At 37.8% G+C, this 23,034-nt stretch overlaps 5 protein-coding genes across 6 annotated transcripts; 2 read left to right on the forward strand and 3 right to left on the reverse strand.

The window, feature by feature from the left end:
* The first annotated feature begins 678 nt into the window (after positions 1-678).
* LOC137724519 (uncharacterized) lies at positions 679-1,406 on the forward strand. Its single transcript, XM_068463284.2, has one exon. The coding sequence runs from the start codon at positions 821-823 to the stop codon at positions 1,202-1,204; it is 384 nt and encodes a 127-aa protein (XP_068319385.2). The 5' UTR covers positions 679-820; the 3' UTR covers positions 1,205-1,406.
* A 1,925-nt stretch (positions 1,407-3,331) lies between these two features.
* Positions 3,332-7,369, reverse strand: LOC137736035 (casein kinase 1-like protein 1). Its single transcript, XM_068475380.2, has 13 exons — positions 6,856-7,369; positions 6,718-6,758; positions 6,152-6,221; positions 5,910-6,058; positions 5,717-5,812; positions 5,525-5,595; positions 5,299-5,360; positions 5,104-5,167; positions 4,908-4,992; positions 4,701-4,827; positions 4,456-4,599; positions 4,031-4,167; positions 3,332-3,850 (listed from the first exon to the last, which is right to left on the reverse strand). The coding sequence occupies exons 1-13, from the start codon at positions 6,929-6,931 to the stop codon at positions 3,593-3,595; spliced, it is 1,380 nt and encodes a 459-aa protein (XP_068331481.2). The 5' UTR covers positions 6,932-7,369; the 3' UTR covers positions 3,332-3,592.
* Positions 7,370-10,245: 2,876 nt separating this feature from the next.
* LOC137734605 (EPIDERMAL PATTERNING FACTOR-like protein 8) lies at positions 10,246-11,405 on the reverse strand. The gene is made up of 3 exons (XM_068473848.2): positions 11,217-11,405; positions 11,000-11,055; positions 10,246-10,868 (listed from the first exon to the last, which is right to left on the reverse strand). The coding sequence occupies exons 1-3, from the start codon at positions 11,317-11,319 to the stop codon at positions 10,659-10,661; spliced, it is 369 nt and encodes a 122-aa protein (XP_068329949.2). The 5' UTR covers positions 11,320-11,405; the 3' UTR covers positions 10,246-10,658.
* A 5,798-nt stretch (positions 11,406-17,203) lies between these two features.
* Positions 17,204-18,439, forward strand: LOC137729343 (uncharacterized). Its single transcript, XM_068468273.2, has 3 exons — positions 17,204-17,361; positions 17,553-17,755; positions 18,135-18,439. Exons 1-3 carry the CDS (start codon positions 17,267-17,269, stop codon positions 18,314-18,316), a joined length of 480 nt encoding a protein of 159 aa, XP_068324374.2. The 5' UTR covers positions 17,204-17,266; the 3' UTR covers positions 18,317-18,439.
* A 924-nt stretch (positions 18,440-19,363) lies between these two features.
* LOC137710021 (IQ domain-containing protein IQM1) lies at positions 19,364-22,344 on the reverse strand. 2 transcript variants are annotated; one of them, XM_088687021.1, is made up of 8 exons: positions 22,205-22,344; positions 21,545-22,081; positions 21,272-21,452; positions 21,055-21,143; positions 20,889-20,976; positions 20,558-20,788; positions 20,331-20,432; positions 19,364-20,167 (listed from the first exon to the last, which is right to left on the reverse strand). In XM_088687021.1, exons 2-8 carry the CDS (start codon positions 22,033-22,035, stop codon positions 19,712-19,714), a joined length of 1,638 nt encoding a protein of 545 aa, XP_088543147.1. In that variant the 5' UTR covers positions 22,036-22,081; positions 22,205-22,344; the 3' UTR covers positions 19,364-19,711. The 2 variants fall into 2 exon arrangements, with proteins under 2 accessions (XP_088543147.1, XP_068305090.2); XM_068448989.2 differs by having other exon boundaries at positions 22,200-22,337.
* Positions 22,345-23,034: the final 690 nt, after the last annotated feature.

Raw genomic sequence — 23,034 nt, forward strand, 5'->3', positions numbered from 1 at the left:
TTTTATTTTTAAGAATTGTTATTAGCACTTTAAAATAGTTTTTTTTTTATTATTTATTTTTTGGTTGAAAACAAAAACTTATCTAAATTAGTTATAACAGAATTTTGCGATCATGATGATAACAAATTTATATGGGATGGGGTATACAGCCATATAACGTCTTAATTCAATAATATATGTCATGTGAAAAAAAATATACATATGACAATGCATTATTAAACAACGAACCTCACATAGCGGTTACCTTATTTCATGTAAATTCTTTCCGTAGTCATGGGAATGCCTAAAATGAGTTTTGAAAAAAGAATGGTATTTATTTTTCCTTTGATTATTAATGTAACACCAATGAAGGAATGAATTTTAAAAAAGGAAAACTAATGAAAAGGGTTTCAATTTTTTGAGTTTTAACGATAAGGACAAAATAAAAAGTAAAATGAATAGTACTAGATTTGACTTTTTAATGTAAAAATATGATTTTTCGTTAAAATAAACAATATTACAAACTTTTCATTAAAACTCCCTTTTAAAAAATGAATGGTACAAGAAAATCGTTTTCAAGTGAAAAAAAATCCAGTGCGGAGAAGACGCCAGGAGTAGTACACCATTCAATCTTTAAATATAATAAGAAAGCAAAAATATCATTAAAAATTCCTAATAAATAAATAAACATTGTTCTGCGACAAACCACGATCCCAAAGATTATCTTCCCTCCTCTCTGCCAAATTCAAACAATCTATTATCCACTGCAGTGGACGAGCTCCAGAGTCCAGAGAGAGAGAAAGTAGGGAGAGAGGGACAGTGTGAGCTAAGTGAATTCTCAATGGAAGATTTCAGATCCAGATCGTGCGGTCACGGAACGTCGCAGATGGAGAGCTACAATGGCGGCAGCGGGTCGGCGGGACCCGCTTCGTCGGGGGTCAATGGGATGCAGGATCTCAGGTGCTACAGCGCCTCCTACGCGACCTCTGTGCACCGGCAGCAGCAGCAAAGCCAGGCGGGAAACAACGGCGAGAAGATTAGGAAGGGGAAGTCGGCGAACGGGTCGGCGACGAAGAGCTGGAGCCTGAGCGATCCGGAGCTGCAGAGGAAGAAGAGGGTGGCGAGTTATAAGGTGTATACGGTGGAAGGGAAGCTCAAAGGGTCGCTCCGGAAGAGCTTCCGGTGGCTCAAGGAAACATGTAATAGAGTCGTCTATGGGCGGTAATCATCATTTCTGAATATATATTATATAAATTCGTACCACTATTTATTTATTTCAATTGTTTAAGTTATGCTCGGTGTTATTAATTTGTAAAATCGGAGTGTTTGTGTTGGAAATTATGAAGTTGTAATGTGATTTTTTTATGAATATTTGTATATTGTGTATTTTTGGTAATCTGAAAATTATATAAATAAATTTAATGTAAGCCTTTTTGGTGGTTCATAATATTTTTGTATGAAATTAGTTTCTAGGCATCATATAACTAAATTAGCGTTGTTAATCTCCCATGCACCTCAAGGAGGAGGTGTGAATGAGGTTCTGAAATATGAATTCCGTATTCGATTTCCGGTAATATTATGGTAGGTTTTTGGTCTGAGATAGGCATAAAGTCCTCAATTAGTTGATTTGGTTCATGAGATTTAAAATTAATAGAGCCACTTAGGGCTGGTTTGGTATTGTTGTGCTTTGAAAAAAAACTGCTTCTGCTGTGCTGTAAGAATGAGCAGCTGTGAAATAAAGCAGCAGAGTGTTTGGTAAACTTTTTTGTAAAAGTGATTTTGAATTAAAAAGCAGTATTATAGTGTTTAGTAAACTTTTATGTAAAAACAGATGTGAAAAAAAACCGATTTTTCAAAGCTGGGTTTTTCAGCTTCTTGTTTTTTGCTTTTTTTCACCCAAAACTGTGAAAAAAAGCTGAAGCTGAATGTTTACCAAACACAAAAACAGCTCTCAGCTTTTTTCAGAATCACTTCAGTACCAAACTAGGCCTTAGTACTACGGTCTAATAGTATCCTTGTTCATTGGTAAGTGAAAGGCATTAGGTTCTATTCTTACCAAATGCGAATTTGAACCACATCTCATTGTGAGGCTTATACTATGTTTGGAAGAGAAAAATAAACTTGGAATTTAGATAAAAGTCTGAATTTGTAAATTGGCATGCACAAATTCTCTTGTTTGGATTCATAAACATAGGAATTTAGAATTTTTGTTGGAAAAAAACCTGGAATTTGGGACCTTCAATTCTTAATTTTAAATTCCATGTAAGTAGGTGTCATTTCCCAATTTATATGATTGAGAGCTTAAAATAACAAATTCCGTATTCAATTTCATTGTTCTTTTAGGTTAACCAAATGAGAAAATTTATAAATTCTAAAAAATAAAATCTCGTCAATTCAATTTCCGTCATTTTAAAATTCCTTAGTAATCTTAAACCCCCCCCCCAAAAAAAAACTCTCTTATTATAGATAACATCGTTTGTTAAAAAAAAAAATATATATATATATATATATATAAATAGTCTGTTCATTGTCAATAATTTTGGTCATTCTCAGAAAAAAATCTCTGTTAAATTGAAGAAACCACAAGTTCAAGTAGAGATGTTGATTTGACAAAAATACCTTCAATTTAACAGAAATTTTTCACGGAATGACCAAAATGATTGACGTTAAACAATTTCAGGAACCACTTCAATGGATTTTAAATCTCAGAGACCAAAAAGAGCAGTTATGCCAATTTCAGTAACCATTTTAACTAAATAGCCTATTATTATTTGTTGTCAACTTGATATGATCTTCGTTACCTCCTTCTTTGTCATGCTTTTCGGAACTGTTTCCGATTTCCGACATGTATGCAAACCCTTGCCTAATGCATTATCTGAAGAAAGATTTCCGGGAAAATCACAAAGAAATAGCGTACAGCATTGCAAATTGGTTCGTCATTGTCATTGATCTTGTTCGGTGGCAGTGAGTAAGCTTTTAGCTTTCCGGATACATTTTCTCGTACCAACTGAGCTCAGTTGGCTGCCTCCCTGTGACATCCTTGTTTCCCCAATTAAGTCATCGTTAAAATATCCTAGGGCGTACCTCATTTTAGTAATTCAATTTCATGTTTATCGTAGTTATATTCGAGAGCAGTCGGGCGAAGGAGAGAGAATATCGACGATTGTACAATTTAGCGATGACTGTTCCGGTATTCTGCATCCTTAGCTCGCTAGTTTGTCGTCTCCGGTCTGCGTGCCGATGCATTGAGTGTGCTTTTGTGGAAATGGAAAAGGGCAGGGAAAACTCAAAATTGTGCCAATGTTTTGAAGCAAAGTGGCAGAGTCCATGTGAATTGTCAACAAAGCTCAGGTGGTAGAATTTTGTACGTGAATTGGCAAAAAATTTGAAAAGATTCAAAACCCCAACAAAATTAGGCTGAAAAGCAACATAAATTTAGAAGCCCATCAAATATGGGCTGAAAAAATAGGCCTTTACCGAAACTGACCCAAATTTCGGTAAACTAAAATAATCGGTGCGGTTTCGGTTTTTTTTCCTTCCCTAACTGTTTGGTTCGGTTCGGTTCAATTTCCAGTAAGCCCATTTCGGATCAGTTACCAAACCAAAACCACCCCTAATCTAAATGCAGACCTTCGACGCCTTTAACGGTAGTCTCGTAGTTCCCCGTTTGAGATGTATGTCTCCGGGTGGGGTCCGATGACTCGACTGGTGAACTTCTTCGACCACTTGAAATTCTGTGTCCTCCAGGGCTAGCATCGGTTGTTCGAGGGCGAATGTCAGACTCACTTCTGCCAAATGCATCGCGGCTGCTAGAAACAGCAACTCTCCTTGATGATCCGGCTGACCGGCCATACATATTGCTATTTGACGTCTGCAAGGCCCAACCATGGACGAGATTGTTGTCACAAGGCATAAAAGCAAACTTTATTGAACGTAGGGCCGTCCTTAAGTGGGTCAAGACTCAAGACATACGAATAAACACTCAACTATTCCGTTATAACCCTGCAAAAAGGATTTCAATTCCATAAATAATGCATTCCAAACATCTCACCTCTCTAGTTAATGAAGCATCATTAGCAATTGGATTCTTCTGCCTCAAAAGGCTCAATGAATTAAGCGCCGGTCCAGGTATTCTCCGCTGAGAGGCATCCGATGATCTTAAACCAGTTGGCCGCCCATCTTCCTCATCTATATGGAAGCCGTGAAGTAAAATGTTAGAAAATGCAAAGCTAATATAGGAGAAATGACACCCAGATATCAGAAAACCTTTAGTAATAAGTTGTCGAACTCAAAAGTGAACAAAGAATTCCTTAAATTTATATATTAACATACGGACAAGTCAAATTTTAAAATAAACAAATAGGAGAAAAAAACATGTGGTAATCTCCAAACACCACCATCCTCTAGCTGTGACGAATAAACTTACCTATAAGAATGCTGTTTTAAATTCATCTAGAGCAATGCTAAACAACGTACCTGCGAGTCTGTCCGCATTAACAGCGGCATGGGGCATTCCAGAACTTGTTCCAGTACCGGGAAGGGCACGGGTTGGAGGAACAGCCAGCTGTGATTGCTGATACTTCAATATTGTCCAGTCAAACACATAATCAAACGGGAAGCCTGAAGCAAAACCCAACGGATACAATCAGTGTAAATAGAACGCTCACTGTAATGTAGAAATCCTCTTACAATGCTCGTTGTAATGACAATAGAATTCAAACCTTCACGAATGAAGACATCCCGGAATATTTTTTTCAAATAAACATAGTCTGGCTTATCATCAAACCGTAGTGAGCGACAGTAATGGAAGTATGAAGCAAACTCTTTCGGATAACCCCGACATAACGCCTGTGAAATCTCTAGTCATAATATGCGACACATAAGGCCTGAATTGTATACAACCACATTAACATTCACAAGCATCATACCTCAATTGAAGTAGAAACCTTTTTTTCAGTAATTTTTTCATACTTCTGTTTCTTAGTTCCCGCTTTTAGTCCCTGCCAAGGAAGACTAAAGGCAAAAAGAACTATTAAACAAAACATCAACAGATAGCACCACAACAAACAAAAAAAAAAAAAAAAAAAAAAAAAAAAAAAAAAAAGGGCCTTCAGAAATAATCACCTTCCTCTAAGGAAATACATAAGGACATAACCAAGAGATTCTAAGTCATCCCTCCGGCTTTGCTCTACAAACCGCAGAATGTCATAAAAGAATTTCTAAATCAATGTCAATAAACCAGATGGTGGATTTAACTGAACAAAAGTACATTAAAAGGGATACAAAGGGCAAAAACAAAGACTAAAGTCTAAGACATACCAATTCCAAGGTGAGTATTGAAACTTGCATATCTTGCAGTTCCAGTCAAATTCTTGTTTTCCCTGCACCATTCATGCCGATGTACAATGATAATATGACTTGGTTAAGTTATAACATCAACTACAAATCTCGTAGTGCAAGTCCATTTCTAGTTTACTGCTATATTTCTCTAGGATCATATTCGGAGACCATATTAGAGAACACAGAAAAACAAGCATCATCTCACCTATAAGGAATATGCTGACGGGTTGAACTATCTCTGTATTTCTTAGCCAGACCAAAGTCTATCATGTACACCTACGTATAACGAAAAATCAATTACCGTATTAATATAGATTCATTGGCATATGAAATATGTGCACTGAAACACAAGCATATATAGACCTACAAAACCATGTACACCAAATTAAGAGAGAACCTGATTTGCACGCCTTCCCAAGCCCATAAGAAAATTGTCTGGCTTGATATCTCGATGTAGAAATGACTTACTATGGACAAATTCAACACGACTGATCTGAAATAAATGTCAAGCACAGAAAGAGTCGGTATCTTCCCCACAAATATATTAAACCAATACGATGAAGTGCAATTGTGCATTGACTCACACCTACCATTTGATCCGCCAGCATAAGAACGGTCTTCAAAGAAAGTTTCCTACTACAGAAGTTAAACAAGTCTTCAAGACTAGGCCCCAGTAAATCCATTACCAAAACATTATAGTCTCCTTCAACTCCAAACCACCTCACATTTGGAATTCCAGCTGCAAGAACCAAATTTAGAAATCAGAAAACCTGCAGCAGAAACTTGCAACAGAAACTGCTGATTAACTAGAAAATGCAGCAGTTTCACTTACTTGCTCCTGATAGGATCCTGTATAACTTGGATTCGTACAGCAGCTGAGGGTGTTTTGTCTTCACATTTTCCTAAGTACAAGAAACAACAAGACAATTAGCTTCATACCCCGCTAATAACAGTTCATAAAAGGAAACTTCAACACCACCACCAAAACTTGAAGACCTCTATTTACTAAAAAAACACGATCCTCCTAATATAATTTTCTAGATACTAATCAATCAATCAAACAAATACATTGCACGGAACTCAGGCCATAACGAGGAAATAGCCTGAAGAGCAAGCTCCTAGCAGTAATGCGTCAACATCATCAGAAAAATCAATTGATCTAAGGCCTAGTCGTTCCGCAAACGTTTGATTCCTCGGCATTACTACCGCAAAGTGAAAGCCGAAGCACGAAAACTAGACCGTGAACTTAAAGAATCATTCTTACCAATTCTCAGGCCACGGATTAAACTTAAATTAACACATAAGTAAAAAGCAAGCAAACGGGCATTTAAATCACACAAAAATAAATAATAAAAAATCACAACTCGTAGCTGAAATGGAACAACGAAAAACACTCACAAGCTTAATCGCAACCTCTTCGTTCGTCTGAATGTTTGTACCTGCAAACAAGCAATTCAAATCCACAATTAACCACCTACTTACATACATAATCACATACAAATCCACAACTAACAGGAAGATGAAGAAGCAACAAACCCAGATGGATCTCTCCAAACGAACCGCTACCGATCTTCCGGCCGAGCCGAAACTTATTCCCAACGCGAGGCTCCATATCTTCCAAAGCAGCCCAAATCGGTTGAAATCGAAACCCTAACCCTAAAATTACAAAAACTACAAAAAATGGGGAAGAAATTGGACGATGATTCCAAAAAATCAAAACAACAACGACCCCGCATCAGCAGAAGGCAGTCGGCCGACTCAACCGCAACGACATCGGATTGTCCATCCAATAAAAGCAAAGCAAGGGAAAATAAAATTATAATGCAAAAGCAAAGCAAACAAATTTCGTACGGACAGCGATGCGCTGGCCCCTCTCGGGGTTCTTTCTTGTTGGATATCTAGGTTAGGATTCTCCTTTTCCTCTTTTTTTTTTTTTTTTTTTTTTTTTTTTTTGTTCTTTTTCTGAATTATTATTTTTATTTAATTTCTTTTATTTGTTGAGTTAAAAGCACTTTTGGATTTGAAATTACAAAAGGACAAGGGGAAAAGCAAAAGCTGCAGCAGGGCTTGTTGGCTTATGGCAGCAAGCAAATAATCGTAGATAGAAAATATCTTTTGCAATATAAAAATAGAGGTGTTCTCAATCAATTCATTTCTTCTTCTTCTGTAAATATCGTTATATAAATAAAATAAAATATAAATACTTGACATAAGTAAGAAACTTAATAGCATTCAAGAATTTTTGTTTTTGGTTTTTTTTTTTTTTTTTTATTGTTTGGGGAGTGATGTGACACGACTTTTTCACACAAAACTGAAGGAACTCTGACATGTGGTCCAACTGCGTGTGATTTGAGTCGGATGTTCTTAATTTCAAGGACGGACTTACCCATGAAAAACGTGACACCCACTCCATTTACTGAGCCTTTCATACTTTATTTTCTTCAAATACTACATAATCTTTTGTTTACACCGATCGAACTTACTAAGAAAATGTACATCATTTTTAATACAAGCGGCATTAGATGGGCAGAGACCACTTGAATTATGAGTTACTCACATGTCAACATTTGTAGTTTGCATAAAATATTTGGTTTCGTACATGTGGAATTTGATAGACACTTTAGATAAATGTCTTGTATTTGTCAAGTGTGTCACACGAGCAGTGGCGGATCCAAAATTTGAACGTTGTGGCCCAACATTAAATAAAAGTTTTTTAGATATAAACAGGGCGCGAAATGCGCACAAAAAAAAAAAATCATTTTATTCACTTGGTAGGCTTATTATACACATTGCAACAAATATCGTCATATGCCAAAACAATTTGATAAGTGATATAGAGAGAATTTGTAGAATGATGTCGACGCAACATGCCAAGATATACCTAGCATGCATTACACTACACATTTTAGTAAGCACAAAAGGGACCGTGCCAATATTTGGAGGGTCATTCGAAGACCTTCATACGTATATTTTTCAGACTTGGATGGTCCTGAGAGCACCTTGGTCCCTTTTTCCATCCGCCCTTGCACACAAGCACGTAGTCGAACACTTATGTTCAAGTTCTTCATATATGACACATTTTTTACATACAAATAACAGTTTGACATATACAAATAAAAGTTTTACTTTTTCATTTTATCACGCAAATCTATATACGTCAAACTGTAATTTACAAACAATACAAAGACAAGCACTGTTACGCTAAGACATTTTTTTTCTTGTTTTGGATTTTTTTTTTTTTTTTTTTTTTTTTGTCGAAAGATAGAAATTTATTGAATTTAAATACAAACGATTACATTTGCATCTTCTACTAAAATATTAAAAAGAAACTCTGGACCTAACTCATCCTAGTCAAATCTCCTCCCATACTTAACTACTTGTGTCGCCACCAAGTGAGTTGCACGATTGTGAAGGGTAAGGCAAAACTTCACCAATTGGAACAAGCTCGCCATCCTCCTTGTTAATCATTTGGATCAACCCTTTTGAGTCTGATTCCATAGCCAACCTAATCCCAGGTTTCATAACATCACTAGCAATAATCATCTCCATCCCTTGCCTAATCGCCTCAGCCTCCGCCATAATCACAGCAGCAAAACTCTCCCTACCCACCTCTCCCACAAGCTTTGGTATCCCGGAGCACCCGACCCACACCACTCACCTTCGTAGCTTTCCGCCATGCAGCATCACAGGTAAGCTTTAGAATGCAAAAGAGGGGTTTCGTCCATGTGAATCCATCACCCCCAACCCCATCCGTCTCACTACTACCCACCTTTGGGTCCCTACTCCTTTGCCTCTCCCCCGCCTCCACTGCCATAGCCTCCTTAACTCGCTGACTTGCTGCTGCCATAAATCAATTGCAACATGGGGTAGGATTCTATTTCCATTAAATATAGCTTCATTCCTACACTTTCAAATTCGCCATAAACCAAACACCACCTGCTACATTATCAACTCCGCATCCACCTCCTTATCCAATCGCTCTACCAACCTCTGCCAACCCTCCATAAAATCATTCACCCCCATAGACGCCATATCAATTTGCAAAGACGTCCCAAACTAGAAAGCACGACTAAATTCACACCCAAAGAACAGGTGAGCCTCGATTTCGTTAGGTGCACCACATAGTTCACACTTATTCACAACCCGAATCTGCCGTCGCTCCATATTATGCCTCACTGCCAACGCTTTTCGACAGGCCGTCCAAATAAAGAATCTAATTTTATTCGGCACCAAAAAAGACCACGTTTTCTTCCACATCCCCACTGTCAATCAGACAAACTCGACATTTCCCTCCCCCCCCCCCCCCCACCTTTTTTTTACGCCCAAACTCACCATTCTTCATCATCTCCATCGCTACATAGTATCCCGAGCGCACCGAATAAATCCCATTCTTCGTATAATGCCAAATTCGTTTATCATCACATCAACATCGACTAATGGGAATTGTTTGAATCAACTCCACATCCTCGAGTGCAAACATAACAGCTAGCTCCTTTTTCCACCCCTGCCTATCCGTAGCAATTAGTTCAGTCACCCTTAAATTAAGAGCTACCCTATTAGATTCACCGTTTCCAACCCGCCATCGAATCCCACGGACCAAACCTTGCCTCCCCAACAATACACCTTTCCATCCCCACGACGATTTGGAATTAGTTTTCTTTAAATTCTAACTGGTTTGGAGGGTGAGGAACATAATTCCAAATGCGTACTGGAAATTTTCAATGGCAATAATTTCAGTGAAAGAAAGGCCAATGGTTATCTCTATCTATTTACGTAATGTAAAGTTGTACCTTACATGGAAATTAAACTATTTATATGAGCAAAATTGGAAAGTTCCGTCTTTTATTAAAAGTCGGGTTTGTACTGATATCATTGTTAATGTATCAATAACATGTTGGTTGATACATTTTGTTATTAACAAGTTAATTGACAATAGATCAAATACCTTATCGACACGATATATATTTATTAAAAAGCGTTGTGCATAAATCATCTCAGGTTTTTTTTAACACAATAATATTCAATTAGATCAGTTACAATTAGTTGACATCGAACTAGTCATAAGTTATACAGTGATAATAACTCGAACCTCAGATCTCAATGATAGGATAGGAAGAAGGGGAATTCCAAAATAGCCTGTGTCTAGCTACACTCCTAACTGTGTAAAGCTTAAAAGAAATTCAAAAACGAAATTTTCAGTTTACACATCGCAAGTCTCTTTAGAGCAAGAGCTTGAAGTTTGAAATAGCTAGCGAAAATGTTACTATGTTCCGGTACACGCATGTATCCTATGTCCCGGAGCATATACCGGAAAACCGCTTGAAACAGAACAATTTTTTTTATGGAGTGAAGAAAGTAGAGCCACATTTGCATCTCCAACCTTCAGGCTCATAATTTGTATATTGAACTCCAAAGTGGTCAGTGGTTGTGCGTGTCTGAACTGGAACACATGGCTCGCAGCTTCCACATAGGTGCTTACAAATTGGTGGTCTTGACCCCAGCCTACTCAGCCCTCTATACTTTCTTTGTTCCATGCCTTCCTCAACTTCCTAAAGACAAACCCTAATTATCCATACACCCAAACACATACATATATATATATATATACACACACAAAAATATTATAATATATGTTATATATACACATATAATATCCAGAGATGGAGAACCAAAGATGTACCTGTTTTGAGTCAAAGGTGGCTCCTGGGGAATATTGGTTTCTCTCTGTTTGATTAGCTATAAGAAAAGGTATTTGGGTAAACATATAACTATATGAAAAGACTGGATTCTAGCATACAACCGAAAATATAGTGATGAGAAATACAGAGATATGGTGATAAATTCCCGGAAACAGCTGAGAGTCTCCCATGAGAAATATGGTACAAGTAGCTTTTTACCTTCTTGATGGGGAACGTCATAGGATGCAAAAGGCCTGCTTGTAACAGAAACCCAACACAGAAGAGTAACCACTACAGTAATGCTGCATGTCTTCCTCTTCATTTTTGTTGAAAATATCCAAATGGCAATAGTGATGACCTGTTTTGTGAGTGGCGGGGGGACAAAATGCAAGCAATGACATATATATATATATAGACAGAGACAGAGACAGAGACAGAGAGAGGGTTTGAAGAACAGTGGAAGAAGACAAAAATATACTGTTTGAGGGTTTGAAGACCAGTGGAAGAAGACAAAATATACTGTTTCTTTCTTTCTTCTTGTGGCAGTGATTCTGGTGGACTCTGGAGGGGGGAGATTCTTACCAAGAGGGGGGAGAGAGAGAGAGAGAGAGAGAGAGAGGGAGAGAGGAGAGGTGAATTTATTCGACCTTCTTGTCCGCCTTCTTGTCAAACAGAGCCCTAAACCAAGAACAAAATGACTTGGAGAAGATTGGAATTTGGGGAATGCTCGCTTCGGTTGTCTTTCTTTTGACAACTCAATCAGTCCCAGAGTCTTTCAATAAAAGAGGGAAAAAAATACATAGAGTGAAAACTGTCAAAAATACATTGAAAACATGAAAACTGTCTGATTTATGTGAAAAGGTGTGGACTGTGACCCTGTCCCTTCGGACGGATTGGTCAAGGCCACAAGAAATTTCGCCGTTGAGTAGATCTATTTGAAACAAAAGACGGCTAAAATAATAGTATCCCAAATGTCATGTTTTATCATATATTTACACATTTTCATACACCGTAATTAGTTTAAGTGACTCTTTTTGGCGTTATGTTTCGTGTTTTGGAGCTAGTAACTTAGCTTAGGTACTCTCTTATTCAGAATCTCAACCATATAAGTACCTGAGACACCAATCAATAATATGCTCTCTGATTTAATTGGCCGACTAAACAGTAAATTAAAAAAGTAGTTGAAGTCCGAAGTTGGGGTCAATTTTCAAACAAGAAGGGTTGATGGAGAACACACAGTCCATCTGGCTGTGCCCTCTAAAATCTGAAATTTCCAGTGAATTGATGAGTCAAAAAAGATTTTATTGTGTTGGGATTGATGCTTTTCTTGCATAGTCATAATGCTGTTGCAATGAAGACTTATTCAATTTCCTGTGAGTAGCTCACATCAAAATCTCCATTACTATCTCCGCTGAAGTTTGTTGTCATTCACCCTTTAATTTAGTCCAACTCATAGCTAGCTATTAGCTACACAAGCTTTATTAGTGTCAACAGAGCTTACTTTGTTGTGTTTGTCTAATGAAATTTGTTTTATCGTGTTCGTTTAACAGAGCTTGTCTTGTTGTGTCCATCTAACAGAGCTTGTCTTGTCGTGTTCGCCTAAATGAGCTTGTCTTGTCGTGCCCATCTAAAAGAGCTTGTCTTGTCGTGTCCGCCTAATAAAGCTTACTTTGTCATGTCCACCTAACAGAGCTTGCATTCGCATCTGCTTGTTGACAAACTCATGACGTGTACCGCCATGAGTTTGACGGGAGGTGTTGAAAAATAGTTATTTATTTAGAGTTTAATTTGGGCTTAGTCCATTTGAATTAGGTTCTCGTCTCCTTGCTTATTTTAATAACTAAAGTAATATATTAAGTAACAAATAGTGCCTTTATAACATCAATTTAAATATGACATATATGTTGCCATGTTTTTTTACTCACATACTCGCCTTATAAATAATAAAGAAATCTCAATCCATGAAAATTGACCAACCCAACTTGTCTTTAGAATTATTTAGGTAGGTTTGTTTGCCTTTTTTTTTAATGAAAATGTCAATCCGAATGTATTAGATTTGATGAGGATCCTCTTCGGATTTTAGTTATTGGAATTATAAGAATCTTTTCTTTTTAACTGTTTATCGTACATTATACGGTTAATTTTTGTTAAATATTATTTGTATTTAATTTTAAGTAAAAAAAATTTCATGATTTACAAATGTGAGAATACTATTTAAATCCCGAAGGGATCCGCATCCTAATTTATAGATTGAACAACAAATTAAAATCCAACCCCACCCTATGTTCACCCCTACTAGCATCGGTAGCCAAGCTATCATATGGTTATGAATGGGGCCGTACTCTGAGTCTTAGCATCTATCGACATCCAGACCGAGAGAGAGCGAGACAGAGGGAGATGGGGATGGGATTCTGCATTGTATGACATGTCTAGCTAGCTAGTTTAGGGTGGTCTATGACTATATATAATGAGACTGATGAGAAAATGGAATTTAATTAAGCAAAATGCTTCTTCTCTCTTGAAACAGCATATCTTACATATCTGAGAAGTTTTAATAATTAAGGTTTAATAACATTTTTCTTTATTGTTTTACCAAAAAAAAATATATTTTTTTCTTTATTTATGACTTTATAAATGAGAGGTTTTAAACTTGATTTTCATCAAAAATAAATTTGAATCACATTATTAATAGCCTAGTTTGAAACTCAGCGCACTTTCCTACCCTTTTAACATAAATATTATCGTTAGTGAGAAACGTATATTCGTCGTCTCCTTGGAAGTTTCACTCCTAAAATAGAACAAAATCTTGTGCCCGGGCTCCCTTAGAGCACTTCCACCGTGGAAAATAGCCCGATGGACAAGCTCCCACACCAACCCAATGGCCTAAGTTGCATGCTCCAACCCACAATGGCGTGTGGATGAAAGGGGGTCGAGCAAGAGGCCTGTGGGGAATCGCTGGCCCGAGAGCCCAAAGTGGGTATGATGCAAAGCTAACGTCAGCTATGTGTTGTCTCTTTTTTGCGTTAGGTGCATGCGCGCGTCGGCCGACACAAATTCAGAGCTGGGGTTCTGAGATGTTACCGTTGGATTTCAACGGCAACATTTTATGGACCGTTGGATTTCCAATTGTAAATTTTTTTTTAAAGCTTATTTAATTTAAGCCATTGATCTGAGATCAACGGTCCACGTTATTTGGCTTTATAAATTAAAAAAAAAAACAGTTTAAAGTTCTGAAATCTTACCGTTGTGCCACGTAGCACAATATGGAGTGTTGGAATTCAATTTTTTTAATCCAACGGCAAAGATTAATTATGTAAATAAATTTTTTTTTTAAATGTAAAAATTTAATAAAAATTCAAAAAAAAATTGAAAAATTAAAAAAAAAATGGTTTTACTTTTCTATAAATACCTTATCATTATCTTCTACCTTACACCATTATTTTATATTTTGTCAGCTAGTTTCAACCACATTCCTATCTTTTTCTCAAAGTTTCAATCCAATTTTTTTCCAACAAAATGACAAATGATGCAGGTACGAATTGGACGCTTATTAAAGATGTTACGTTGTGTACTAGCTGGGTTAAAATTACTCTTGATCCAATTATAGGTAATGAGATGCAGTTGCGAGAAATGTGGAGTCTTATTCATGCCAATTATCTTGAGAAAATTAGTGGGAAAAGAACAAAAGAATCGATGTCCAGTCGTTAGAGAATACTCAGCCAATCGTTTAGTATGTGGAGAGACGCCTTAGCACAAGCTAGTAATAATCTTCGAAGTGAGGAAAATTTAGCGAATCAGGTAACAATATATTATTTATTTGTTTGTACTATACCCAAATTTACATTACCTACTTTGATTATAATTATTTCTTCTCCCGCATTGTGTAGACACTTCAAGCATAAGCTTGGTATAATGCCAAAACCAAATGCAAAAACAAATCATTCAATCGGTGAGAATGTTGGAATATTATCAAAGATTGTCCTAAATTCAGAGTTGTGCCTGTCGGTCCAGAAGTTTTCATGAACAACACCCCTCTACACTCTATGCCCGATCACGCCTCGCATGTTCATAAGTTTTCATGAGCTTGGAGGATACCAAAACAACGCTCCATATCTTTTATGCACCCCTCTTGACAACTTGCAAAGTGTTTTTCCTTTGCACTTCACGGACGTGGCACTGTTTTAACAAATGATGATCACCTTGGGTAAATGTTGTCTGCTAGGTAGTATGGCCCGTCGTACTTATGTCTATCGACCCAGTACGTGACTTTTGGTGCATTTCCTTGAAGGATATCGTTGAACACTGAGGATTGGGCAAGGACATTAAGGTCATTTTGGGCTCCCAAAACCCTGAAAAAGGCATGCCAAATCCATGTATCAAAATATGCCACCACCTCTAAAATGATACTTTTTGCTTATTTTATGTCCCCATAAGCGACTTCTTGTGCACTTGGACAATTTTTCCAGGTCCAATGCATACAGTTGATGCTTCCAATCATCCCAGGAAAACCTCGCATCTCGGCTTTCTTCAGAAGTCTTTGCAAGTCCATCTCAGTAGGTCTTTAGAGGTATTCTACGATGTAGATGGATTGGATTACTTCGCAAAACCTAATAAGGGACTTAAGAATGGGACTTAAGAATGGTTGATTTCCCCATCCTCACTATCTCATCCACTTGGTCTGCAGATGCTCTATATGCAAGCATTTGTAAAGCAGCAGTAATTTTTTGCTTAGGAAAGAGACCCAGAACACCAAAAGCATCATTCTTTTGCACAAAGTAAGAATCATGGTTTCAAACAGCAATCATGCTTTTGTTGAACAAATATCGTTCCATTCTAAAACGACGTCTAAAGTACGTATCAGGGAATGCACTGTTACGGACAAAATAATCGTCCAAGAGATCTGTACCTCATCGTTGCCTACTTCTATCAAGGTTTGCGGAATGACTGGACCTGTAGATCTGAGCCACATCTTAAATGACTCGACGGGAATATAAGGCTCTGGCCATTCTTGCTTCGTCATCTCTCATTCTACGCTCCTTATCCTCTTCCATCTCATTTTGGGGCACTTGGAGATTGAGCATTCATTTTAATTGGTTAAACAATCCTTCCTCTTATTGATCGATTTCCCACATCATCTTTGAAGAAAAAGACATTGTAAGAATGAAGCAGAAACTATGAATAATGATAGAAATGTTAAGAAAATTGGTGTGAGATTTCTAAGGATGGATGGTGGATTATATGGAGGATTCAGAAAAGATTAGGTTGTAGATAGTGCCACGTGGCATGCCGTCATTCGTTAAAAATCTGATCGAAATATATCCTCAAAGATTGTAAACAGGTTGTGACATGTGGCGTGACGTGATTGAATAAAAATCTTATCGGAAATATATCATCAACGATTCTGAAAAGGTAATGACACGTGGCACGATAACATTGGATAAAAATCTTATTGAAATCCATCACCAATAATTGTCTTGATGGATAATGACACGTGACACAACGAAAACGATTAAAAATCTTATCCGAAATTACAAATAAAATTATTTTGTATTATTTTATAAATAAATAAAATACTAATATTTTATTACCTAGTACCATGATTATTTAATGTACGGATGAATATGCAAAAGATAATTACTATTCATTAAGTACGATTATTGTTTTAAATACTGAGGCCCTGTTTGGCAGATCGGATAAAGGATCGGATAGAATTAGTTATACGGACTCGGGTGTTTGGCGTTCACTCGTACTAAATAAGCGCCGGATAGGATAATACGATATACACCCGCTTAATAAAACCAACAAAAACTCCCAGATTATTTAGTCGGGGAAGAAGAATATGGGAGAGAAAGGGAGGGAGTTTGGGGGTGTGGCGGAGAGAGCTAGGGAACAATTATTTGGGATTCTTCTGCAGTCGGGGAAGAAGAAGGGAGAGAGAGGAAGGGTGTTTAGGGGTGCAGAGAGATCTGGGAACAAAAAAATGATTTCACTTTTTTTTAAATTTTTTTTTTTTTAAAGTTTGATTCCTCCTTTCTAGTATAATACTAAACACAGTATAAATAATACGATCACTAGTCCGATACTGCACCAAACACCCGACTAATTTAGTCAGTACTATCCGGTGGCTATTTATCCTATCCGACAAAAATAATCAGTACAGTCCGAACTGCCAAAAGAGGCCTGAAAAGCCTTATATAGCGCCTTAGCAGCGGTGGGGTTGCTCTGAGCGTCGGCACAGCAACCTCATCCTTAATTATATCTGCCAACAAATGGGGAGTCCTCCTGCGAAGAAAGTCCTGCTCACCTCCAATGGTGACGAGATTTCACAGAGCATCGCCTTCTCTCTGGCCCAACGCGGCTGCAGGTGATTAAATCTCCATGGGCTGAATCAAATGTGAAATTTTGAATTTCGGGTTTTCTGGGTCGGATTCCATTTGGGTGCATTTTGTGATTAATCTGACAAATGGGTTTTGAGATTTATTCTGTTCTGTGTATTAAAGATTTAATTTTTTTGGTTTGTTTGTGTGTTTGTTTGTTTGTGTTCTGAATAAGTAGGTTGGTGTTGATGGGGAAGGAGAGCTGCCTAAGGGGTATTGTGCAGAAAATAACGGGCCCACTGGAAGGTGCGGTGGCGCCGGTGGAGGTGGTGGACGTGGACATGGAGGACGAGAGGGAGGGAACTTTTGATGAGGCGGTGGAGAAGGCATGCAACATCTTGGGCAATTTGGATGCATTTGTGCATTGCTATACTTACGAAGGTACAAGTTTCCTTCATGACTGCTCTATTCCAATTTCTCTCGGTCGGAGATTATTTGAAAGATGATTTTCCTTTCAAAGAAAATTGAATTTAGCGAGCTATCCAATCCAAATCAATAATGTGTGCCAATCCATTCCTGTAAAGTGTTAATAAAAAATTGTCACAATTTGACATCTTGATTCATCTTTTTGATTCTTTGTGGCTCCCTTGGTCTAGTTTGAAAGTATACATATATATATATATATATATATATATTCACATTTGTTCATATCAGTCAATTTTCTTTGTGGCTCCCTTGGTATTGTTTGATCAGTCAATGCTATTGCCCGTGGTTTGCATCGACAAGACTAATTTCCAATTTCCAATTTCTGTGGGAGTAGAGACGGCCAAGAAGCAGGTGGTGGAGGCAGCTCCATTGGGGAGATGGCTTGATGTTAAAAACGATCTGGCTTCATCTGTCATGTATTTAATCAGCGATGGATCACGGTACATGACAGGCACAACAATATTTGTGGATGGGGCACAGTCTCTAACAAGACCTCGGATGCCATCTTTTATGTGATTCTTCTGCCCCTGTCAAAAGGAATTGTAAGATACCAAAATATTGGAGTAAACCGCCTAAGAGAGGGTTATTAACAACAGATTAATGCGTCATTTATACAAGTTAAGCATCAACTTGGAGACAGTTTTGTTTTTCATTTTTATGTCAAACATCACGTCTTATGGTAGTTTAATCACGTGATTTGATATAAGAATGTTCACTAATCTCATATATTCACAAAGAATTTACAGAAAGACTTACGTAACATAAGTTTACTGTTACAAAATTGCGTACTAATAACTCAAAGACATGTATTAGCTCTTGATTGCATCATCTTGTATTATTAATAGAGGGATGTGCTATTCGCACATTTTATTTTACTTCTCACACACCCTTTGATAATTTATATTTGTTGATTTTTTTCAATTCATCCGATCCAACGTCTGAAAATTAAAAAAATATGTAAAAAGTAAAATAAGGTGTGTAGATATTATATTCCTTAATAGAATGCTTGCAACCTTCTAATCCTAATTGTTCTCCAAAATTTGGGCGATGGGAAAGAGAGACTGGTCAAGCGCAGTGCACTGCAGGCTACTCAAACTCTAGGTAGGTCTGGTGACCCTGTATTTTCATCTTTTTGACTTATTCTGGAGCGTGTCAGCTCGAGTTGAGTGATGGACGTGATTACTCTCTCCGTCTCTCTTGTCTCCCGAACCAGACACAACCATATGATGTCATTGAAAATAACATAATATAAAATCATAATATATTCCTCCTAATTCTCTGTTCATCTTTTTTCTTCATACCAATACAAAAATCATGTATCATTTTGTAGCTAAATAAATAAATAAATTGTTATCAGTATTTCAAAAATTTTATTTAATTTTTCAAATTTTTTATATTAGAAAAAAAAAATACACTTTTAATGGATGTAAAATAAGACTTTTAAAGTGCCAATAACACTTTCTAAAAAAATCATGTATCATTTCGTAAGTGTTATTGTAGATTTTTTGAGTGCTTGCCAAAAAATTAAAAAATGCTATCGACGCTCTAAAATAAAACAATTACTAAACGAAAATCTTGAGTATTATATTTCATTCAGTGGCCTCGACTTCCTGGTATACAAATAATGAATAAATTAAGCCCGACCCGACCCAAAAAATACATGAGTCAAATCAGTAGAAAAATTGAAAGAAAGAAACCGCTTGGTTTGCAAGGCATGTGCAACAAATCAAATGGCCCAGATCGAAGGAACGAAAAAATTGGGTTAGTCCACTAAACTCCTCCTTATTGGGCTTAGCGAGAGGCCCACCATTCTTGGGCACAAGGATCACCTCCATGTACGGCTGATTTGGCCCATTATTTACCGACGGCTACCTAACCCAGCCCACGAGCCTAATGTTAACTTCGGCGAGCTTAGTTGGCTGCGGGGATTGGGGTCCTTGGGCTAGGAAGGCCCATATATGAGAGCCGGGGTGAGAGCCGGACCTTTGGGCTGGGCCTTGGAGAAGGAATTGGGCCATAACGCACTGACGGTCCTGGACCGACCCGGGGAGATAGGTTGACGTGTTCAAGTGCCCTGAATTGAAGCTCGGTCGGGTAGTCCCGGACACACCCGATTCGGGGTCCAGTTGCTGTAGTCCATTTGCATGACAAGCGCTTGGACGCGTCAAAAACTGGTGGCTTGGCATTGGCACTATCAGCCTTCTTAGTTTGTTCTTCAACGGTTGTGATTGAAGCATTGCTGGCCAAGCCATGTGAATCAGTTTTGTTTGCACCGTCCGATTCGGTGGTCGATTTGAATGAACCCTCCTTTGTTGATTCCCCTTCAGTGGTCTTCGTATAAGAAGAGTCATCATCAATTGCGCACCTCTGAGGAAAATCAAGAGAAATATAAGTTAGAATGTGAGCAAACAAGCACACAACCGTGATCATTTGAGCTAGTGACCTCTAGTTTTCACTTTATTTAACGAGGTTCTGAGTTTAAATTTCATAAACAGCAGTTATTGGATAAGAAATAAACATGAGCATTTACCTTGACATTGGAGAGGTCGACGTGATTATCTTGTAGGAAGCTGATAAATTCCATGAAGTTCTCTTCTGTTGGGTGGTAATGACCACTATATGGCCAAATAGCCTGAAATTAACAATTGAAATTAAGTTAAGACATGACATAAAAGTTACTTGGACCATAAGAAAACACACAATGCATTGCTAGCCTCTTGGCCCGCGCTTACGCGCATGTAGGGATAAATTTTGTACCTCAAGAATCCCATCACGGGCAACCAATCTTCCAGCTGCTGTGGTAGCACCACCTGCTAGAAAACTCGAGTGTTGGAACTGACCCTTCTTCTTCTGCCCAACATACAAAGACCTTGTCGTGCTGAGGACAAATATCCATTTGGAACCTTCGCTTGTGTTCACAAGCACCCCACTTTGCCTGTATAAAAGTTTTCCATTTTCCAATACTACTTCATATGCTTCTCTTTCAATCTGAAAATATTGCAGGCACAAACAAAACACAATTTAGTATGCAATTAACAAGCATTACGTTGGTTGTAAACGAAAGTCGGGTTTAGGGTATGTGACTAACCGGTCCAAGATACTTGATGCATTGACGTTGTAGAACTGTCCTCGGGCATTTCTCGTGGTTTATTTCTTTCCCGTCTCCGACATCCAGCCTGCATTACACAGATTGATCAGTAGTTGAGATATAAACCATCTTAGAAAAAATGAACAATATAAACACTACTACTTACCAGTAGAAGAAAGGTTGGCTGCTCTCAATTTCAAACCAGAGATCATAGTAGAAGTGTAAATTGTGTCCATACCGATGTCGTGGATCAATCTGCATAAAACATCAAGAAACATCTGAATGTTAGATCATGAATCCCATAATTTTTTTGAATAAGCACGAAATGTCATCGATTTTTTTAAGGTCAGATAAATCGTTGTTGAGTTTTCGCAACACCTTACCGCTTCAAGCCAGTGTTGAAGAGCCAATTTTTGTGCCTTCTCATCCTTGGACAAACCCTTTCCAACCTTGGCTGCTCTAGTCCTAGCTCTTGCCCACCGAGAAATAGCAGTTTCCGGCTTCTCAACATTGAAGAATGACACAGAACTCCTCTTCAGAGCTGCAAAATCTAATGCCTTCCACCTAAAGGTTTCGAAATAACGAAAATTAATCAAACCATTTAAAAATATTGAAATTTGATCAAATCAATGGAATGAAATTGCAAAAAGACTCACCATAGCTCCTCAACCACCACAGCACAATCTGCAAGGTTTCTTCGGGTCCGGTAACTCTTGTAAACCTTCTGAAGCTTAACAGCAGCAGCATCAAGCTCGCTAACCGGCCTTGGCGAAGAAAAAACAGGCGGCTCAGGCAGAGCAAGTGCAGGCATTGGTTTGTGCTTCAATTCATTTTTGCCTTTACAAAAATCTAACCCCATGTCTTGTTGCTCTTGGACAAGACCTTTAAACGAAAGATTCTTGTCGAGCATCACATTTTCGGGTTTGTATTCCCTCAGACGATTCGAATTGTTAGTCCCCGACTTGCCAGAACTGTTTGAATTAACTGTCATGGATTCGGATTCTATTTTCTTAAAGCTGTGTGTTCTTCGAATAACTTGTGCTCCAATATCTCTGGGAGTTAAACTGATGTTGTAGGTCAACTCAAAGAATCTATGCCTCACAATTTCTTCCCAGGCTGAGGCAAGTAGTGAGAATGATAGCCCCATAAGAATTTCTCAACAGGTTCAAAGTCGAAAGGCACACAATCGTCACCTGCTAATTAATTAATAACAACATAAAAATCTTTTATTAGACGGAAGATTCAAATCACCAAAGATTTAATCAAATCTACAACATGGGTTGTTAACAGAATTGAGAGATGAATCATTACCTAACCTGAAATGGGATTTTTCACAAAGTCCTGAAAAGTGCTTTTGGAATTCCAAAACTCCAGAGAGATGTTGAATTGAATTGGAAGATGGGATTTGAGTGAGTCTGACTCCTATATACTTATATATATATATATATATATATATATATATATATACACATACAAATACGCCTCCACAAACAAACAACTAACCCCACTATTCTCCTTCGAATACGTGTCGAAACGACGGAATTGGAAATTTGGAGGATGGAAAAAAATGGAAAACGATGAAACTTTGAATTCAAGGTCAATAAAAAGGTTTTGGGGATTTGGTTGCCGTGGAATTGGAAGACATAAGAGGGAATGGTGGGGGAACGTGTTTTGGATTCAACGTTTGAGTTTTCTTTCCCTTTTTTTATTTTATTTGGTTCAAAGCCCACGAGTTGTTGATGTATTCAAAGCTTTGAGAAAAGCACTTATAAACTGCTTCTCACAGATGTGAACAGGCTGCTTGTAGAGCTTGTGTTGTTCATAACATACAAAACATGGGCATTAGCAGTTGTAGAGAAAGAAGGAAAGAGGGGAGATAAAGAGAGAGTGGGCGGTCAAAAAAGTAAGCTTGGAGTTGGAGAGGGGGTTTCCGTGAAAAAACCCAGAAGTGCTTATTTTCCAACAGGAACAAAGCCGTGCTTTTAACTCTACAGAAACTGGGATTCTTGTGTGCTTTCTTGCTAATCGCAACAGTCAACAAACAACAATCAATTAAGAAGTCGGATGGATTCGTCATCGACGCGGATCCTTTGTTGGAGTTCTTTGATTGAAGGTTTTTTGTCCCTTACTGTATGTTTTGTTGCTG

This window comes from Pyrus communis, chromosome 15, assembly GCF_041283825.1.
Source record: "Pyrus communis isolate YQ-2024b chromosome 15, ASM4128382v1, whole genome shotgun sequence".
Lineage (NCBI taxonomy): Eukaryota > Viridiplantae > Streptophyta > Magnoliopsida > Rosales > Rosaceae > Pyrus > Pyrus communis.